Genomic DNA, 20,095 nt, shown 5'->3' on the forward strand with positions numbered 1-20,095 from the left:
AGGAGATCATGAGATTTGCTCCTGACATCTTTTTTTTTTTCAAAGTGCAACTGAAAATAGCACTTTTCACAACAATTAACTGTTAACTGGCTCCAAAGAAGGTCTGCTTTTAGACATTTGGAAGGAATAAAAGGCATCTTCTCAGATGCTGGCCTTTGCAGAGGCAAGGTCAGTGGTGCTGGGAGGTGACTCCCTGCATTTCCGTATGTCTGTTTCTTAAGTCGCATATTACTTCCCTTGAGTAAGGGACGTAATATTGAGTAATATTTATTGAGCTGTGTGTGAGAAACTGTTCCAGGCTCCGGGAAAACAGAGAACAAAAGAAAAAAAATTGGCTGCTTTCATAGACACCACAAACGAATAAGCACATAGGGAGTCGGTCAGGCGGTGACCCGTGCGGTGGAGAGAACGCAGCCGGCGGGACGCGGCGGGGTCGAGGTTAAACCGAGGCAGTGGAGAGGTCCCCAGAGAAAGACGCGAGTTTCTGGGGTGCTCCCTCCAGCCAGCAGTTAATTTCAATTCTGCCGGGCGCGGTGGCTCACGCCTGTAATCCCAGGTACTCGGGAGGCTGAAGCGGGAGGATAGGTTTGAGCCTGGGGAGGTCAAGGCTGCAGTGACCTATGATCGCACCACGGCACTCCAGCCTGGGCGACAGAGTGAGATCCTGTCTCAAAACACACACACACACACACACACACACACACACACACACACACCCCAAACCAAAACAAACAAACAAAAAAAAAGAAAAAATTAAACAATTTCAGTTTGTTCAATTTGAGTCAGCTGGTGATTTGAGCCTGTCCCCAGTGCCAGTAAGACATAAAAGTAAAAATGGGATGGAATTCCCCCAAGTCCCGTCCTTTGGGAAGGATGGCTCGGAACAACCTGAAGGCGCAAAAGGAGTTGGTTTCTTCCCCGACCAATTTTCCCCTGTTCCGTGGAGTCCGCAAAGGCAGGCGGCAGCTCCGAGGCCGGCAAGTTCTGCGTCTGGGGGCTGCGGGCCGCCCCTGCGGGACCGGGGGGAACTGGGCAGGACAGGGCGGCCCGGCCCACGCCCCGGCTTCCCCCTGCAGCCCGAGGGCACCCGGAGCTCACGGCTGGCGCCGCCCCGCGTTTCCTGCCTCGCCGCGGATCCTCCTCCGCGCCGTGACGCGCCAGGCTTTGACCAAATATGTCCCTTTCCCCTCCCTCGCCCGCCCCGCCGCCCGCAGGCGCCCCGAGCCGCGGGGCTGCCGCCTGGACGTCGTCCTGTTTGGGTGTCGCTGGCCGGCCCCGCGGGGAGCGCCCCCGGCGCGATGCCCTTCAGGAAAGGTAGGAGTCCCGGTAACACGCCCCACGCCCCCAGCGCGCGCGGGGACCTGCACGGCCGCCTGTGGGTACCCAAGCCTTAGGTCCTCGCCAGGCGCGGAAGCACTGTGCACCCGGGCTGCGGCGGTGCCGGCTGGGGCCGAGCGAGACGCGCGCCACCTTGTTCCCTCCGCCCTGCGCTGCGCCCCGGACCCGCGTGCCCCTCCAGATCCTCCCTGTCTCCTCCGGCCCCGCGTGTCCCCTCCAGCCCCGCGCGTCCCCCTCCGGCCTCGCGTCTCCTCTCTGGCCCCGCGTCTCCTTTCTGGCCTCGCGTCTCCTCTGCAGCCCGGCATTGTCCCTCCAGACCCACGCTATCTCCTCCAGACCCGCGCGTCCCTTCTGGCGACTCCGCGGCCGCCACCACGTGCCCGAGCCGGGGGCGGCACTTGCAGCGAATTCCCGCTTCGCGCTGCGCTCCAGCCCCGGGCCGCGGATAGACCAGGGCCCCGGACACTGAGAGACCCGGAGGGCGGCGGGATCCGGGGTCCTGGGGGCCGGCGCGGTGCGCTCGGGGGCACTGAGAGGGACAGCGCGGCGCGGGAGGGAGGCAGCTCGGGCCTGAGTCCCGCCTCTGCCCCTCCCGCCCTCTGACCCCGGGGAAGTCATTTCAGCCCCCAGCCTCAGTTGCCTCCTGGGCAAAACCAGTGCTTGGGTAGGGACGGCCGCGTGAGGATGGGAGCAGTCCCTAGAAAAGCAAACCCCGGCCAGCTGATGAGCGCGGCCCGCCCCCTCCTGCAGGGGCTACCCTCTGCCTTCTCCGCCCTGCGTGCCAGGACTGCCAGAAAGGGCCAGCTACCTCATGTTCCCTGCCCGCGCCGGGGGGCTCCCAGCGCACTGGACCCCGGTTTACAGGCCGGGTGGTTGGAGGCCCAGCACGGCCCAGAGCCCAGGGCCACTCTCAGCTCAAAGCCCCGGGAGAGAAGTGGGAGCTGCAGAAGTGTGGGAAGGGGGGCCTCGATTTGACTTTCAAATCAGAGTTGTGTGACTCCTGCGGACGGGTGGCGGTGTGGGAGGGTGGGGTCGGGTGGGGCGTGGGGAGCCTGGCTTCTCCCGGCACCGGGCCTGTGCTGTGCGGTCTCTCCCTCCCCCCACCCACCCTCCTGCCTCTCTTCTCTCATAACTCAGAGGCACGGCCAGGCCAGCCTGGTGCTACCGTTGCCTGGAGGTTGTACTGGACTTGTTTTTCAAACAGAGGGTGCCTAGGTATCAGCGTGGGCTCCTGGCGCTGAAGGGGGTAGCTGCTGACTCTCCTGTCCCGTTGGGGTAGGGAGATGGGGGAGGGTGGCCAGAAGGAAAGTGACAGCCAGCAAGCAGGGGCTCTGCCACTCATCTGCCACTCCTCCGTCAGCTGGACACGTTTAGTCTCACGCCCACTGTCCTCGGTGTCTCCATTAATCCAGGCATGATGGGGCCACCTTGACTCTCTGGGTTCTCTGGAACCCGACTCCCCCCCCCCCCCATTGACTGCAGGGGACAGTCATTTATCTCTGACTTCATCACTTCTGCCCACTTTTGTAGATGTGGGCTCTGGTTGGGAAACTCTTAAAAGGGACAGACTTCTGTTTAACTTGTTAGGGCACTCAGTAGGGTGCCTTATGCGGCAAGGTATTACATAGCCAAGCTGCTAATGTATTATTTGCATACGAAGATTTTGCCTTATGACAACGTATTTTAGTGCATTATTAGATCACACGGGACAAAACATTTGCAAACTGCCAACCACGGTAAGCTTTGGTTTTGTTGGTTATTGTTATTATTGTTTAATCTGAAGAGACCTTGCTGCATGAGGAGGAAAATGTTATCCTTCCATTTGGCAGATGCTCCTTCTGGGGGTCCCAGGGTATAAGAAACAGACTTGTTTGGCATAAGTGCTGTCTGCATTGTCCAGATGCGCTGGTGTGAGCCAGGGCACAGGCTCTTGGAGGCTTTATCTAGGCAGAGCTTCCCCAGTTGCAAATGGGAGCTCTCCCTTAGAAGTAAACACAGCAAGTGGGAACTGCAGGGAGCCAGGCCGTTGCTGGATTTGGTGCTGAGCCGTGGTCTGAAGCTGCCTGGAGGGGACAAGGTCCTCCTGTGAGGGACAGCATGGCACCTCAACCCTGCACTGTTGGGAGGTGCAGGAGATGCCAGTGCAGCTACTCTTCTGTATTTTTTGACCTTTGAGCCATCTGAATGTGTTACCTATTCAGAAAAGTAATTTAAAAATTGGGAAATGGAGAAGGCATCCTGTGCAGGCTGGAAGCCGAGCAGGGACAGCTGCGGATTCCCTCCCCAGGATGCACTTCTGCCTCTTGACAAGCTTTAGACTTTGGGATCAGCTCCATCAGGGGCCCAGAGGGTACCAGGCAAGTCAAGGAGTTTAATGATAGGGAGGTTTGGGTAGGAGATAGGAAAACCTTAAGGGATAGTGCAGAGCCCTGGGCATTAGCACCTCGAGGTTTAAAATGTCAAGCGGCAGAGCCGAAACTAGGGACAGCCTAACAGGGACTGTGGCCTCTGTCGGAGGGGGCAGGCAGTGTGTAGCCTGCAAAGAGGGAGCTGGGAGAATCCCCACCTAGACCTCACTCCTTCCTCCCTCTGATCTCACGGCTTTGGCAGCCAGAGGGCCGGGGAGCGGTCAATACAGGGGAGCCTGACGGGGTGGTCCATACAGGGGAGTCTGATGGGGCGGTCCATGTAGGGGAGACTGCTGGGATGCAGAGCCGGGTGGATTTCCCTTTCAGAGGAGAGAGGGTCTTCAGGGCACAACAGAGAAGCAACCAAGGGTCTTAGGTGCTGGTCCTGTCCCTCACTTATGGGAGGACTAGCGGACAGCTACTGAATGTAGTTACGGGAAAGGTGAGTGGTTGCATGCCACGTCATTCATTCATTCTCTAGACTGGGCACTTGCTATGCACCAGGACACACCAGGTACCAGCTGAACAGAAAGACATGGCGTCTCCTCCCAGGAGCCCACCTTCTGTGCTCTCCAGCAAGTGCCGGGGAGGGGAGTCAGAAGTCCCAATGCAGGGCAGCTCTCAGTAGGAGGAGCCTGAGGAGGCTGAACTCCGCATTGAGGAGGTGTGGCACTGGTTGACCTTCTGAACTGTCACACAGGCTGTGGTAGGGTTGGTGCCATGGTGCTGGCTAGAATGGAGCCAGAGGGACTTAGACTTCATATTCCACCTGTCCAACATGGACCGCAGTGTATGGCACGTGGCAGACAGGAACCATGTCAGGTGGGTGATGGCTGCATCTGGGTCGTGTCCCCTATGCTCAGCGCGAGGCTGGAGCAGCAGCTGGCAGTGGCAGTCCCGGCCCAGGTTGGGGAAGGATGCCGCAAGCATTGCGTTCAGGGCTCACAGCTCTTCCTGTGGGTCTCCAGGGTGATGGTGGTTAGAGTGGGAGGAAGGTCTGCGTCTTTGGCCAATCTGTCTAGAAGAAGGAGAAGTTAGTATCTTGATGTGAAACATAAAAGAAATTCATGAGAAGAAAAGGAGGCAGGAAACACTTCAGCTGGACATGGAGAGGAAAGTCATGCATATCATGACTAACTCTGGGAACCACAATGGAGGTACACTGGGGCAATTCTTCCTGTGCAAGAACTTCTCTCCTTAAAAATCAAATAGATGGGCCAGCGTGGTGGCTCATGCCTGTAATCCCAGCACTTTGGGAGGCCGAGGTGGGAGGATCACTTAAGGCCAGGAATTGGAGACCAGCCTCGACAACATAGCGAGACCCTCTCTCTACCAAAAAAATCAAAAATCAGCTGGGGGTGGTGGCGTGAACTTGTAGTCCCAGCTACTCTGGAGACTGAGGTGGGAGGATCGCTTGAGCCCAGGAGTTCAAGGCTGCAGTGAGCTATGATTGCACCACTGCACTCCAGCCTGGGTGACAGAGCAAGACCCTGTCTCTCTAAAGAGAAATAAATAAATAAGATAGGTGGTGTAGATGGTGACTCATCTCAGGTGATGGAGGCATGGCTCTGCTAAGAGACTGTGGTCTTGAGCAAATTGTCGAGGTCCTTTTCAAGTCTAGAATCCTATAAAAATGTCTTCAGACAGCAGTGTTCCAAGGATTTTCTTGCACATTCCACCTTTAGGGGGACAAGGGACTAGCAGGTGAAAGTTCTAATAATAAATAACAATAAGGCCGGGTGCGGTGGCTCACGCCTGTAATCTCAGCACTTGGGAGGCCGAGGCAGGTGGATCCCCTGAGGTCAGGAGTTCGAGACCAGCCTGGCCAAACATGTGAAACCCCATCTCTACTAAAAATACAAAAATTAGCCAGGGATGGTGGTGGCTGCCTGTAATTCCAGCTACTTGGGGGGTTGAGGCAGGAGAATCACTTGAACCCAGGAGGCAGAGGTTGCAGTGAGCTGAGATCGCGCCGCTGCATTCCAGCCTGGGTGACAGAGTGGGATTTCCTCTCAAAACAAACCAACCAACAAACAAAACCAATAAGATATAAAATGCACTGTGTGAGATGTGAGGGCAATCTGGCTGTGACATCTGTCACCCCCGTGATTGCCAGGGTTGACTTGGCTCATCTGGCTGGCTAGGTAGGTGTCCCCTTCCTCCCTCACCACTCCATGTGCATCCCTCCCGAAGCTGTGCACTCGGTCCAAGAGGACCACCATCCCCGATAGAGGAGGACCGGTCTTCGGTCAAGGGCATACGAGTAGCTGCGCTCCTCTGCTAGAACCTCCAAACAAACTCTCAAAATGCACTGTGTGACCTTACTAGAATATCCTCCAGTTCCATCCCAAGGATTTCACTCTTTTTTATGGCTGAGTAGTATTCCATGGTGTATATGCACATTTTCTGTATCCATTCATCTGTTGTTGGACACCTAGGTTGATTCCATGTCTTGGCTGTTGTGAATAGCGCTGCAATAAACATGGGGTGTGGATGTCTCTTCTCGCCTTTTAAGTTCATGCCTTTTCTGTCACCTTTTCCATTGATTCTATGCACATAGCAGCTCTTGCAGGTATATCCTGTCCCATAACTAGACTGGAACACTCATTTGTTCTCAGAATGCTTTCTGCATGGTAACTTGGTGAGCTATTTGAGTTACGGTCTATACCTCATGCTTATATTGGACCTGGTGATAGCAAGTGTTTCATAAATTCTTCTACTTGGTTAATCTGTCATTTTCTTTTGAAATGAATAGTTGCAGAGCCACATTAAGATCCTTATAGGCCAGGCGTGGTGGCTCATGCCTGTAACCCAGCACACTGGGAGCCTGAGTGAGGTCAGAGGATTATTTCAGGCCAGGTGTTCGAGACCAGCCTGACCAACATGGCGAAACCCTGTCTCTACTAAACATACAAAAATTAACTGGACATGGTGGCGGGCGCCTGTAATCCCAGCTACTCAGGAGACTGAGGTACAAGAATCACTGGAACCTGGGAGGCGGAGGTTGCGGTGAGCTGAGATCGTGGCCACTGCACTCCAGCCTGGATGACAGAGTGAGACTGTCTCAGAAATAATAATAATGATAAATCCTTATAAACCCTAAATGCTGGAAGATGATGGCCATCCCATGTATAATTTAAAATAAAGACAATACCCAGCCATAAATGTAGGGAAGATGAACACATTCCTGAATTTCACTATGGTCATCATTTGGTTCCTTTTTGGAAATACCAAATATCAAGTTCTAAATACCACTGCCACCCAGGGCGGCAAGCATGGACACTGTCTGCATGCTGGTTAGTCCAGCCTTAGACCCAAAAATGCCAAGGGCTCCTAAGTCCTCAGGACTGTAGATCTCCTCAATTCCCAAGCACGCATTGTATTTCTCTGCCCCCTGCGAGTCTGTCCTTTAATTTCCCACATCACTGGGAGTTGCCAGGGTGGGGCCTCCATCTTCATCTTGGTCCTGGCACCCAGCACTGACACGGTGGTCTTCCTACTGCCTCAGCATTTGCTGTGGACGCCTCTTGGGCTGGAAGCCCAATCACACTGTGTTCTCCTGTCCTTCCCAGTATTTGTACGTAGATGAAATTGGATAAAATGAACACGGGGAAAGGAACCACAAAGTCACAAGAGAAGCATGGGAAGGGTGGGGAGGACCCAGGCAATCGGAGCCTCAAGTCTTTTCATAACATCCACCATCTCCTGGCCCTCAATATCATGGCTTTCTGAGCATCTGCACATGGAGACCATTCGCTTTGCTCATTATGCAGGACTGTGGTCATGTCTATAGATCCTTTGCTGCAGGGGACATTTCTGGAAGCTGTTCAAGCAGGAAGGCACAGGCGGTAGGAATCATGCTGCAGGCTGCATGATTGGGCGCTTCATGGAAGCCACTTAAGAGCACTTGGCCTCAGCTTACCCATCTGTCAAAGAAGGGGGTGAGCTAAGATTCTCTCCAGTTGGAGATCTGTGCTTCCTAATCGCTTGGATGCTTGTCACACACACTGAGTCTCCAGCCCCTCAGCCTTCCTGGCTAAGTCGGCTGCAGGAAGCAAAAGGAATTCCGCCTGCACCTTTGTCCTTCAAAGACTTTGTCCTGGGCACGTGGCCAGGTATCTCCTTGCACCTCCAGGTCAGGCTGGCCACGTTTTCAGGCAAGTGGCAAATGAAGAGGCCATGACCTTGAATTCTCCAGGCGACGTGCTCCTGGCTTTGACTCCGGGACTGAAATTTATGTCCAAAAAATGTCAGTGTTGGGATCTAAGCTCTTGAATGCACATTCTAGGTTCTCTCCTATTAAGACAGTTTGGGACTGGGCGTGGTGGCTCTCACCTGTAATTCCAGCACTTTGGGAGGCCAAGGTGGGTAGATCACTTGACATCAGGAGTTTGAGACAAGCCTGACCAACATGGCGAAACCCCGTCTCTACTAAAAGTATGAAAAATTAGCTGGATATGGTGGCAGGCACCTGTAATCCCAGCTACTCGGGAGGCTGAAGCAGGAGAATCACTTGAACCTAGGGGGCAGAGGTTGCAGCGAGCCGAGATCGTGCCACTGCACTGCGGCCCGGGCGACAGAGCCAGACTCCTTCTCAAAACAACAACAACAACAACAAAAAGCAAAAATTGCCTATCATTCGTGACTGCAGAGGAAGAGTTCCAGGATTCCCAGCCACGCGGTTGAGACAGTGAGCCAGGACAGCAGGCAGACAGACACAGGAAGGGAGCCCCAGTCTGTAGAACACCGTCCCACTCACTGTAGCTCCCTGCTGGCAGTGTGCATGACTCTTGGTGGTATCTTGTGTGGGGGTCTGAGCTAGGGGCCTGGCCCCAGGAACGTCACAGGTTCTGGTTGGGGCAGCCACAAGGTGTCTGAAGAGTAGAGAGTTTGGTCATCCTCGCACTTCCGCAAGCAGCCTCTCCAGCTGTGGCTCCGGAAGGTGCTCTGACATGACAGTTCAAAAACACACTTCCCCCTGGCCTGGGCTTCAACACTCACTTGTCAGAAAGTGAGGTCCTGTATGCCCCAGTCCTCAGCCAGAGGAGCAGGAAGCAGATTTCCCAGAGGCTGTGGCCCCTTGCATTGGTGAGGACACTGGGATGCTACCTCTGTTTGAGGGGTACCTGACAACTGTGCTTTCTTAGGGTGGAGTTGGTCTGGTGTCGGGACTGTCTGCTTGAGATACTGACCCCTGGCGATCAGATTCTGGAAGTCCTCTCCTGAGGCTGCTGAAGTCATCCCAGAGGCTTGTCCAGCCAGGGGAGTGGAGAAAGATCCAATCAGGCAGGCAGGGGCGAACGGGAAGTCGGGAAGGTACCCTCTCCCCTCTCCCTCCCCGAGAAGTGTGGACTTTCAAAAGGAAGCGAGAAAGAGGAAGGTCTTGCCTAGGCATGGGGTAGACCTGTTTGATGCAGGCGGACTTCAGGGAAAGCCGGTCCTCAGCGCCATGGTGCTGTGACTGTCGGGCGGCAGGCATTGGCTCACAGCCATGGTGGGGACGCCTTGTTTCTCAGAAGGACAGAAACGCACTCCTGCAGCTCTTGTTCCTGGCTTCACATTAGAATTAACTGGGGAGCTTTAAAAAAAAAAAAAACCTGATGCCCCAGAAATTCTGATTTGATAGTTCCTGCCTTGATGCTTAGACAAAAAATGTCCTGAAACAATACTTAACCTCAGACAATACTGTACATGCTGATGTTTTCTAGTCTGTTCCATTTCATTAAGAAAGATTCTGGTCTTATTCCAGTAAATTGATTTCAAGGCCACTAATGGGTGGTGACCCGCACTTTTGAGATGCCTGTTCCGGGCATCAGCTCCCACTGCAGAGGCTGGGGAGCCGGACAGCTCCCTTCCCAAGCTCTGCAGTGGGAACTGATGGCTGGAACAGTTCCTGCAGCCGGGCTCCAGTGTGATTCACGTCCTGCGGCAAGTTCTGGGTGGTCCAAGTGAGGCAGAAGCCTTGCTGGGGGCTTTACCCGTCCACACTGCTGTGGAGCCTCTGACCCTCCATGGAGGCTTCCCGAGCCAGGCAGCGGGGGAGGAAGCTTCTGGTAGGAGGGTGGAAGGCATCATGATAACTAGCCACCCGCAGGGGCCAAATCTCTCTGGGACGTTTGCACAAGGAACATTCCGAACCCACGAATAAAGGAGGGCTGCAGATCTTGTAGCTGAGGAAATTCAGTAGAAAAGCAAGAAATGTATGGCCAGGTGCAGTGGCACACACCTGCAGTCCCAGCTACTCGGGAGGTTGAGGTGGGAGGATCGCTTGAGCCCAGGAGAGCGAGACTGGCCTGGGCAACATAGTGAGATCCTGTCCCTACAAATAAAAAAATTAAAAACTTAGCTAGGCGTGGAGGCATGTGCCGGTAGTGCCAGCTACTTGGGAGTCTGTGTGGGAGGATTGCCTGAGCCTGGGAAGTTGAGGCTGCAGTGAGCCTTCATCGTACCGCTGCACTCCAACCTGGGCAACAGAATGAGACCTTGTCTTTAGAAAGAGAAAGAAGAGGCTGGGCACGGTGGCTCATGCTTGTAACCCCAGCACTTTGGGAGGCTGAGGTGGGCAGATCACCTGAGCTCAGGAGTTCGAGACCAGCCTGACCAACATGGTGAAACCCTGTCTCTACTAAAAATACAAAAAATTAGCTGGGTGTGGTGGTGGGTGCCTGTAATCCCAGCTACTCAGGAGGCTGAGGCAGGAGAATTGCTTGAACTAGAAGGTGTTGAGCCGAGATCGTGCCACTGCACTCCAGCCTGTGTGACAGAGCGAGACTCTGTCTCAGGAAAAAAAGAAAAAAAGAAAAAAAGAAAGAAGAACAAAGAAAAGCAAGAAATGTAAATGAAAGGCCAGTGGACTGCCCTGTCCTGCAGGTGCCTACCCTCATCTGTGATGTCACTGAAGTCACTTTCATAAGCTCTTAAGTCCTTCAGCAGTACCCAGTAGGCCAGGGGCAGATGTAAGTGCAGAGGCTGCGGCAGTGAACAAAACAGACAAACCCCGGCCTTGGCGCTTACGTGTGAATGGGGTAAGCCTGCGTGGCTTTGTCCTTGGTAGATACTTTGAGTGGCTGGTAGGAGGTCATGGTGACCTCCCTGGGCTGGTGAGCAGTGAATGCTGCATGTGTCAATGGGTGTGAATACCAAGAAGAAAATAACTCAGGAAAGAGGAGGGAGAGGGGCTGGGGATGGTGGCTCATGCCTCTGATCCCAGCACTTTGGGAGGCTGAGGCTGGCGGATCACCTGGGGTCAGAAATTCGAGACCAGCCTGTACAACATGGTGAAACCCCATCTCTAATGAAAATACAAAAATTAGCTGGATGTGGAGGCGGGCGCCTGTAATCCCAGCTACTCAGGAGGCTGAGGCAGGAGAATTGCTTGAACCTGGGAGGTGAGGTTGCAGTGAGCCGAGATCACGCCACTGCACTCCAGCCTGGGAGACAGAGCAAGCCTCCACCTAAAAAAAAGGGGGGGAGTCAGGGACGGGGAGGGAGGATTGTGATTGCACACAGGATGGTCACTTCAGGGGACATTTGGACCGAGACTGAGGGGAGGGAGACAGCAGACAGTGCCATTGGCTCTGGAGTGTGTCCAAATGGGGAAGTGCGAGGCAAAGGTCCGGTGGCCAGAGTGGCTGAGTGCGGGAGGAACCTGCGGGCCAGCACTGCTGCTGCAGGGTGAGAGGGTGGAAGCCAGGTGGATGCAGGCTTAGGAAGGGAGTGGCGGCTCAGCAGGTCCTCATCTGCCACAGTAGGGCCCTGGAGATGGGAAGGCCTGGGAGGTTTTGGTGGAGGTGCAGGCTGAATTAATTAATTAATTTTTTTTTTTTTTTTTTGAGACAGGGTCCCATTCTGTTGCCCAGGCTGGAGTGCAGTGGCACGTTCTTGGCTCACTGCAACCTCTGCCTCTCAAGTTCAAGCGATCCTCCTGCCTCAGCCTCCTGGGCAGCTGGGATTACAGGTGCACGCTACCGTGCCCAGCTAATTTTTTTGTATTTTTAGTAGAGACAGAATTTCACCATGTTGGTCAGGCTGGTCTTGAACTCCCGAGCTCAAGTGATTTGCCCACCTCGGCCTCCCAAAGTGCTGGGATTACAGGTACAAGCCACCGTGCCTGGTGGGCTGAATTAACGTGATACCATCAAACGTCTCCACCACGTGTGGCTGCTCTCCTGCGAGCAGATTGTGGGGTGGTGAGGGAGGCAGGGAGACCAGGTGGGAGTCTCTGGGCCTGCTGCAGGTGGCTGGGATCAGGGTGGTGTTGGGGGTGGCTGGATTCTGAATATATTTAGGAGGCAGAGGCAGCGGGATTAGATGGATTCGCTGTAGGGTGAGAGAGAGTGAATCATGGGTGGCTCCCCCAGCTGCCTTCTGTCTGATCTGGGGAGACGCTGGGAGCGAGGTGGCCAAGGTGGTCGAGGCCTGGGTTGTAGTGAGCTACGGAGAGCCCACACTGCCACAGCAGCTGCACCTCCTCCAGGCCCTGTCCTTGGTAGAGGCTGTGAGTGGCCCATAGGAGGTCATGGTGACCTCCCTGAGCAGCTGTTTCTGTCCATGGTTCAAAAGGATGGGACCCAGTAAGCAGCCTTCCAGAAAAGTCCACCATGCCCCGGGTCAGTCATCAGACAAAGCCGTTTCAAGAAGAAAATGACTTGGACAATGAGGCCTGATGCTCATCCTCACCGGCAAAGAATTCCGAAAAGTTCTGAGGGGTTTACTCCGGGCACTGGGCATGCTGTCTTCCAAGCTGGGAGAAAAGCACTTACGAGTTTTTTCACTTTCCCAGTGTTTCCACGTAAATACTACACAATTGCCAACCAAATGTCTGTCCTTCCCTCCGTTTCCATAAATGTCAAGGGCTCCATTGTAAGGGGGAAGCATGAACCTGCACTCCAGGGAGGCTTCCTGAACAGACTCCACCCAGGCACCTGCTGAGCGGGTTCGCTTCCAAATCAGGGTACCAGCTCTTCCTTCTTTGTCCAGATTTCCCTGGTTTTAACCTCGACAGTCAGGTCACCCCTACCTCCAGCTAACCCTCATGCCCCAGGCTTGTTGAAAGTTAGATGGCCTCATTTTAGAAAATAGATTTAAAACCTCATTCGTGTTTGAACACAAAAGAAAGAATGAGAAAGTAGGCTTTGTGGCCCTGGGCTACTGGCTTGAAACTTTGGAAGATATTTTCTTTCTTAAAATGTTTTATGTTTAGGAGATACTAGTGCAGATTTTCTCCATGCATATAGTGAGCATCCTACTCAATAGGCAGTTTTTCAACCCTCAACCCCTACAATCCTCCCACCTTTTGGGGTCTCCAGTGTCTATTATTCCATCCTGTGTGTCTGTGTGTTACCCATTGTTTAGCTCCCAGCGAAGAGATATTATATATGTACATATATACATGCATATATGTGTGTGTATTTTTAGAGACAGGATTGTGATCTCTCTCCCAGGCTGGATGGAGTGCAGTGGCATGATCATGGCTCACTGCAACCTCCACCTCCCAGGCTCAAGCAATCCTCTTGCTTCAGCATCCTGAGTAGCTGGGACCACAGGTGTGCACCACCACAGTCTTTTTTCTTTCTTTTTTTTTTTTTTAACTTTTTGTAGAGACAAAGTCTCCTTGTGTGGCCCAGGCTGGTATCCAACTCTTGGGCTCAAATGATCCTCCCACCTTGGCCTCCCAAAGTGCTGGGATTATAGGTGTGTGTCACCACGCCCAGCCTCCATAGAAGAGCAAATTCTCTTTTTATTTAATTAAATTTAATTAATATTAATTTTTATTTATCTTTTTTGAGATGGAGTCTCGCTCTGCTGCCCAGGCTGTAGTGCAGTGGCACAATCTTGGCTCACTGCAACCTCTGTCTCCCAGATTTTAAGTGATTCTCCTGCCTCAGCCTCCCAGCACCATCACGCCTGGCTAATTTTTGTATTTTTAGTAGAGATGGGGTTTCGCCATGTTGGCCCATCTGATCTTGAACCCCTGACCTCATGATTCGCCCACCTTGGCCTCCCTAAGTGCCGGGATTAGAGTTGTGAGCCACCGTGCATGGCTCAAATTCTCTTTTTAAAGTATCCAGGCTGGGTGTGGTGACTCATGCCGGTAATCCCAGCACTTTGGGAGGCCGAGGCAGGTGGATCACCTGAGGACAGAAGTTCAAGGCCAGCCTGGGCAACATGGTAAAACCTCTTCTCTACTAAAAATACAAAAATTAGCCGGGCGTGGTGGCAGGTACCCATAATCCCAGCTACTCTGGAAGTTGAGGCAGGAGAATCGCTTGATCCTAAGAAGTAGAGGTTGCAGTGAGCCAAGATTGTGCCACTACACTCCAGCCTGGGCCACAGAGTGAGACTCTGTCTGAAAAAAATAAAAATAAATGATAAAAAATTTTAAAAAGCAATTCTGCCAGACTTATTAGAAAATGGAAACAAGGATTTTATCATCAACTTGCTGCCTCATAATAACAGCAAAGGAATCTGAATCTGTAAATAGCTGTGTTTTCTTGTGAAAACATTCTAGAAGTTGAATGTCATCCGTTTATAATAAATGAGTCAGCATGTGGTCCCCCAAGAATCCCGTCTGCTGTTGTCACACCATTTCCCGGGTCCTGTTTATAAATGGGGTATGACAAAGGGAAGCCACTTTAAGCTGAAATCATCTTTTGTTCAAATCCTGGATTATAGAAAGGCTTTTTCATTATGACTTCAGTGAAGCGGAAGGTCATGTTATCATGACTGCTTTATAGGAAATGGATTTCTCAACCTTATAAAACTTTGGAAAATTCATTATTTTGAATGAGTAATATGTAACACACAGCATAACAGTAAATCCTAATCCACGATACGGAAAAACTGACTTGACTGAGTAAGCAGGCACTCCATTGTTTCTCTGTGGCTGTGTTCTTTTCTCTGGCTTCTGTGAGCAATAACTGAATGACTGGTAAAGCCTTTTAAAAATCAGGCCGTGTGTAACAAAAGGAAATAAAGAAATTTCACCTCTTTAGTGATCAGGAAAATGCAGATTGAGACCAAAATGAAGACATGTTTCACTTTGTGTGCCGGGTAGAAATGAGGAAGTCTGATGTCTCTCAGCGGCGACAGAATGTGGACCACAAAAGCCCCTCACACATTGCTGGTGGGCCTATAAGTGGTACAAATGTCTTGGAGGCAGTTTGGTCTTTTCTTTGGTGTGAAGTTGAAATTCATATACTTTGGCTAGGTGCGGTAGCTCACGCCTATAATCCCAGCACTTTGGGAGGCTGAGGCAGGTGGATCACCTGAGGTCAGGAGTTCAAGCCCAGCCTGGTCAACATGGTGAAACCCCATCTCTACTGAAAATACAAAAAATTAGCCAGGCATGATGACACACACCTGTAGTCCCAGCTACTCTGGAGGCTGAGGCAAGAGAATTGCTTGAACCTGGGAGGTGGAGGCTGCAGTGAGCTGAAATCGCAGCGCCACTGCACTCCAGCCTGGGCGACAGAGCAAGACTCCATCTCAAAAAAAAAAAAAAAAAAAAAAAAAAAGACATTCACCTACTCTGAAACCAGCAGTACCACTCCTAGTATTGCTGATGCTCACACAGTCATGTTCATAGCAGCACTCTCATAGAAAAACCTTTACACAGCACAAATGCACTTTGACAGGAGGATAAATTATTCTTAGTATATTCACACAAGGCAATATTATAAATAAGCTACACTCAAATAGACAGCAACTCTCAATATTGTTGATGACTATTAAAAAATCCCAAAACAGGCCAGGCACAGTGGCTCTTGCTTGTAATCCCAGCACTTTGAGAGACGGAGGTGGGCAGATCACTTGAGGTCAGGAGTTCGAGATCAGCCTGCCCAACATGGTGAAACCCTGTTTCTACCGGAAATACAAAAACTAGCCGGGTGTGGTGGCAGGCACCTGTAATCCCAGCTACTCGGGAGGCTGAGGCAGGTGAATTGCTTGAACCTGGGAGGCGGAGGTTACAGTGAGCCGAGATCGTGCCACTGCACTCCAGCCTGGGTAACAGAGCGAGACTTTGTCTCAATTAAAAAAAAAAAAAAAAAAAAAAAAAGAATGAAAGGAAAAAAAGCGCCGGACGCAGTGGCTCACACCTGTAATCCCAGCACTTTGGGAGGCCAAGGCGGGTGGATTACCTGAGATCGGGAGTTTGAGACCAGCCTGACCAACATGGAAACCCGTTTCTACTAAAAATACAAAAAAATTAGCTGGGTGTGGTGGTGCATGCCTCTAATCCCAGCTATCTGGGAGGCTGAGACAGGAGAATCGCTTGAACCCGGGAGGAGGAGGTTGCGGTGAGCCAAGATTACACCGTTGCATTCCAGCCTGGGCAACAAGAGTGAAACTCCATCTGGAAAAAACAAAACAAAACAGCAATAACAACAAAAAATCAAAATCATTACATATGGTAAGGTACTTTTTATTTTTATTTTTTTTGAAACAGGGTCTTGCATTGTTACCTAAGTGATCCCCCCACCTCAGCCTCCCCAGTTGCTTGTGACTTCAGGTGTGTGCCACCATGCCTGGCTAATTTTTTTTTTTTTTTTAATAGAGACGAGGTCTTGCCATCTTGCCCAGGCTCGTCTTGAACTCCTGGACTCAAGCAATCCTCCTGCCTCAGCCTCTCAGAGTGCTGGGATTACAGGCATAAGCCACCATGCCCAGCCTACGATACTTTTTAAAATAAAATTAAAACAACTAAAACTCAACAATGCTTTTAAGGAATATATACATAATAAAACTATACATTTTTACAAGATTCAGGATAATGGTTACTTCATTTGAAGGCAGGCAGAAGCAGAGGATGGGGGAACATACAAATGTCACTTAATGTCAATAATTGAGATGTCAACTGGCTGATGGAGTCATAGTTGTCTGTTATATGAAACAAGCAAACACAAAAGAGGGCCATTCAGGCATCAGTGATGAGAACCTGAGATGAGGCGAGGACTGTGATTGCTCCAACATCCTCTCTCCCTGAGGTCCAGAAAGCAAGAAAGAATGAAGAGTTTCCCTTTTGACTTGTTGCAAGATCAGCAGCTTCCTGGGCGCCGTGGCTCACGCCTGTAATCCCAGCACTTTGGGAGGCTGAGGCAGGCAGATCACCTCAAGTCAGGAGTTCCAGACCAGCCTGGCAAACATGGTGAAAACCCTGTATACTAAAAATATGAAAAATTAGCTGGGCACGGTGGCACGCACCTGTAATCCCAGTTATTCAGGAGGCTGAGGCAGGAGAATTGCTTGAACCCGGGAGGTGAAGGCTGCAGTGAGCCGAGATCCTGCCATTGCACTCCAGCCTGGACGACAAGAGCCAGACTCCGTCTCAAAAAAAAAAAAAAAAAAAAAAAAAGGAGGATGAAGCAAATATGGTAAAATGTTAATAATTGGTGAATCTGGGTGAAGATATATGGAGAGATTCTTTGTACTACTTAAACATTTTCTAAATTTGAAATTGTGTCAAAATGGGAAGTTAAAAGAGAAACAACAGGTCAGTTCTCCAGTCATCTCCTAACCCTGATTCATTTGGCCTCTTTTTTAACTTCTTTATTATTTTTTTTTATTTTTTTGAGATGGAGCTTCACTCTTGTAGCCCAGGCTGGAGTGCAATGGTGCGATCTTGCCTCACTGCAACCTCTGCTTCTCGGGTTCAAGCGATTCTCCTGCCTCAGCCTCCCGAATAGCTGGGACTACAGGCGCCTGCTGCCGTGCCCAGCTAATTTTTGTATTTTTAATAGAGGCGGGGTTTCGCCATGTTGGGCAGGCTGGTCTTGAACTCCTGACCTCAGATGATCCACCTGCCTTGGCCTCCCAACGTGCTGGAATTACAGGCGTGAGCCATGGCGCCCGACCTCATTTGGCCTCTTCTTTCTGTTGCTGAAACACTCAAGACTCATGACTCAGGGTCTCTGCAAGTTCCCCCTGCCTGGAGCACTTTAACAGCAATCTGAGGATCCCATTTGTTTGGGTCATTTGTAAAGGCAACTTTTCCCATTTGTAACTAACAAATTATCTGTGGAGAGCTTCTTTGCAATCACTCACAAAGTGTGAATCAAGTATCCTGTTCCCAATAATCTTTATAAAAAATTTAAAAATTTATTATTTTATTTCATTTTGTCATGTCCTTGAGTCATAGATATACGTATATATACACATATGTGTGTACATATATACATATATACACACACGTATATATATGCACATATATATATATGTGGAGAGAGAGAGAGAGAGAGAGAGAGAATCTCGCTTTGTCACCCTGGCTGGAGTGCAGTGGTGCCATCAGGACTTGCTGTAGTCTGGAATTCCTGTGCTCAATTGATCCTCCCACTTCAGCCTCCCGAGTGGGTGGGATTACAGGTACGTGCCACCATGCCTGGCTAATTTTTTAATTTTTAATTTTTTAGAAACAAGGTCTCACTATGTTGCCCAGGGTGGTCTTTTAATTTCTAATGTAAAAATTTTTAATTGTGGTAAATACACTCATAATTTACCATCTTTAACATTTTTAAGTATACAGCTCAGTAGTGTTAAATACATTCACAGTGTTGTGCAACCATCACCACCATCCATCTCTAGAACTTTTTCATCCTGCAGAACTCAAACTCTGCACCCATTAAACAATAACTCTCATTCTTCACAATCTCCAGCTCCTGGCAGCCACCATTCTTTCTGTCTCTGAATCTGACTGTTCTAGGGAACTCATGTGAGTGGAATCTTACAATATTTGTCTGTTTGTGCCTGGCCTATTTCACTTAACATCATGTGCTCAGGGCTCATTCATGTTGTAACATCGGTCAGAATTTCCATCCTTTTTGAGGCGGAGTAATATTCTGCGCGTTTACTCACATTTTGTGTATCCACTCATGTTGATGGACACGTGGCTTGCTCTACCTTCTGGCTGTTGTCAATAATGCTGCTGCAAACATGGGTCTACAAATATCTCTTTGAAACCTTGCTTTCAATTATTTTGGGTATGTATATACAAGGAATAATCTTTTGTTCAATAGTTTTAGCATCTATTGATGATTCTTGATTGAAACACTTATTATCAGAGTGTCTGTAAAATGGCTATTTACCATTTTTGTCATTCTTTCCACATTTATTAGTTGGCATCCTTTTGTAAAGAAGCTCTTTCCTGCCCATCCTCCCTTTTTCTAGCTTTAATTTCATCATTATTAATAGTAGTAATAGTACCAGTGTGGACTCGGGGATTTTTAAAATTATGATTGCATGTGTTAGAATCCATTCCTGACATACTCAATTGGTGCTCAAGCCACTCCCAGTTTGGCTGAGAACCCTTTCAGGCCGGCCGCTGTGTCCTTGACACGTCCCTTCAGCTTCTGAACTCTGTCTTAGCTCCTGTTCCAGGCTCCTTGTGTCCTCCCCAGTCTCGGCCTTGGGATCAGCCACTCCTCCAAGGGGCCCTGGGGACTTTCAGTGGAGGATGGTCCTTAGAAGGCTGGATCTGGGCTTTTGTGTGCCTCTTCTTGCTACCGGAGTGTCCGTGTTTCCAGGGCCTTTTCCCCGGATGGAACTGGGAAACATTTTAAAACTGTAAATTCAAACGGATCAGTTATTCCAGTCCAGCAGCACAGAGTTCTTCCTCTCCTTCCCCCGTCCCGTAATTATATCTTTCATTTGCTTTCTATGTTTTCCCTAGGAATGTTGTCTTCATCTTGAATCTCCTTTGCTACTGGCTGTACTCATTAGCAACATAAAATTCCTCGTGATAACCTCTGACCCCCATCCCATGTGTGATGACACGGAATAGAAGGAGATCAGACATTCAGTGCAGAGGTGGGGGCCAAAACCAAGCCTCCCGGAGCTTAAAAAAATATCTGCAGAGACGGGAGAGTCTGGAAGGGAGCTCCACCACAAATATTTTAGGTTCCTTCTATCGTTCTCAATCATTGCACGAGTGTATATTACTTTCTTAATAACAAAAAGGAACTTTTAAGGTAACCCCCCACAACCCTATATAGACTGGATGTCAACTCTTTAGTCCTGGAGCCTGGCGTCGTGGGGACAGAGGCAGGTCCCTGTGCTGAGGGCTGTGAGACAGGGCGGGCAGGCGGGGACCCAGCTGGGAGGTCGGGGGGCCAGACGGGACACCAGCTCCCGGGAGCCCCGCTCTGGGCACGGTGCGCGCCCCTACACCCCCATTGCACCCCGCGCCTGCTCCCTCCCGGACCCCACCCCCCCCATTGCACCCCGTCCTGCTCCCTCCCGGGTGCACCTTGGGCGCCTAAGCCAGCTGGGTCCCGGCCCCAGGAGCAGTTGCAGGTCCGACGGGGGCGTGGCGGAACCGGCGGGGGCGTGGCGGAATCGGCAGGGGCCTGGCCTGG

At 50.9% G+C, this 20,095-nt stretch overlaps 1 protein-coding gene across 2 annotated transcripts in view; it reads left to right on the forward strand.

Moving 5' to 3' along the window:
- Positions 1–1,102: 1,102 nt before the first annotated feature.
- The window catches only part of PFKFB3 (6-phosphofructo-2-kinase/fructose-2,6-biphosphatase 3), an 86,167-nt gene continuing 67,174 nt past the window's right edge, over positions 1,103–20,095 (forward strand). For both annotated transcript variants that reach the window (XM_017872481.1, XM_017872482.1), the window contains exon 1: positions 1,103–1,314. In XM_017872481.1, coding sequence (XP_017727970.1) covers positions 1,299–1,314 — 16 coding nt within the window. In that variant the 5' untranslated portion in view covers positions 1,103–1,298. The remainder of the gene's footprint in view (positions 1,315–20,095) is intronic.

Source organism: Rhinopithecus bieti, unplaced genomic scaffold, assembly GCF_001698545.2.
Source record: "Rhinopithecus bieti isolate Rb0 unplaced genomic scaffold, ASM169854v2 scaffold_6933, whole genome shotgun sequence".
Lineage (NCBI taxonomy): Eukaryota > Metazoa > Chordata > Mammalia > Primates > Cercopithecidae > Rhinopithecus > Rhinopithecus bieti.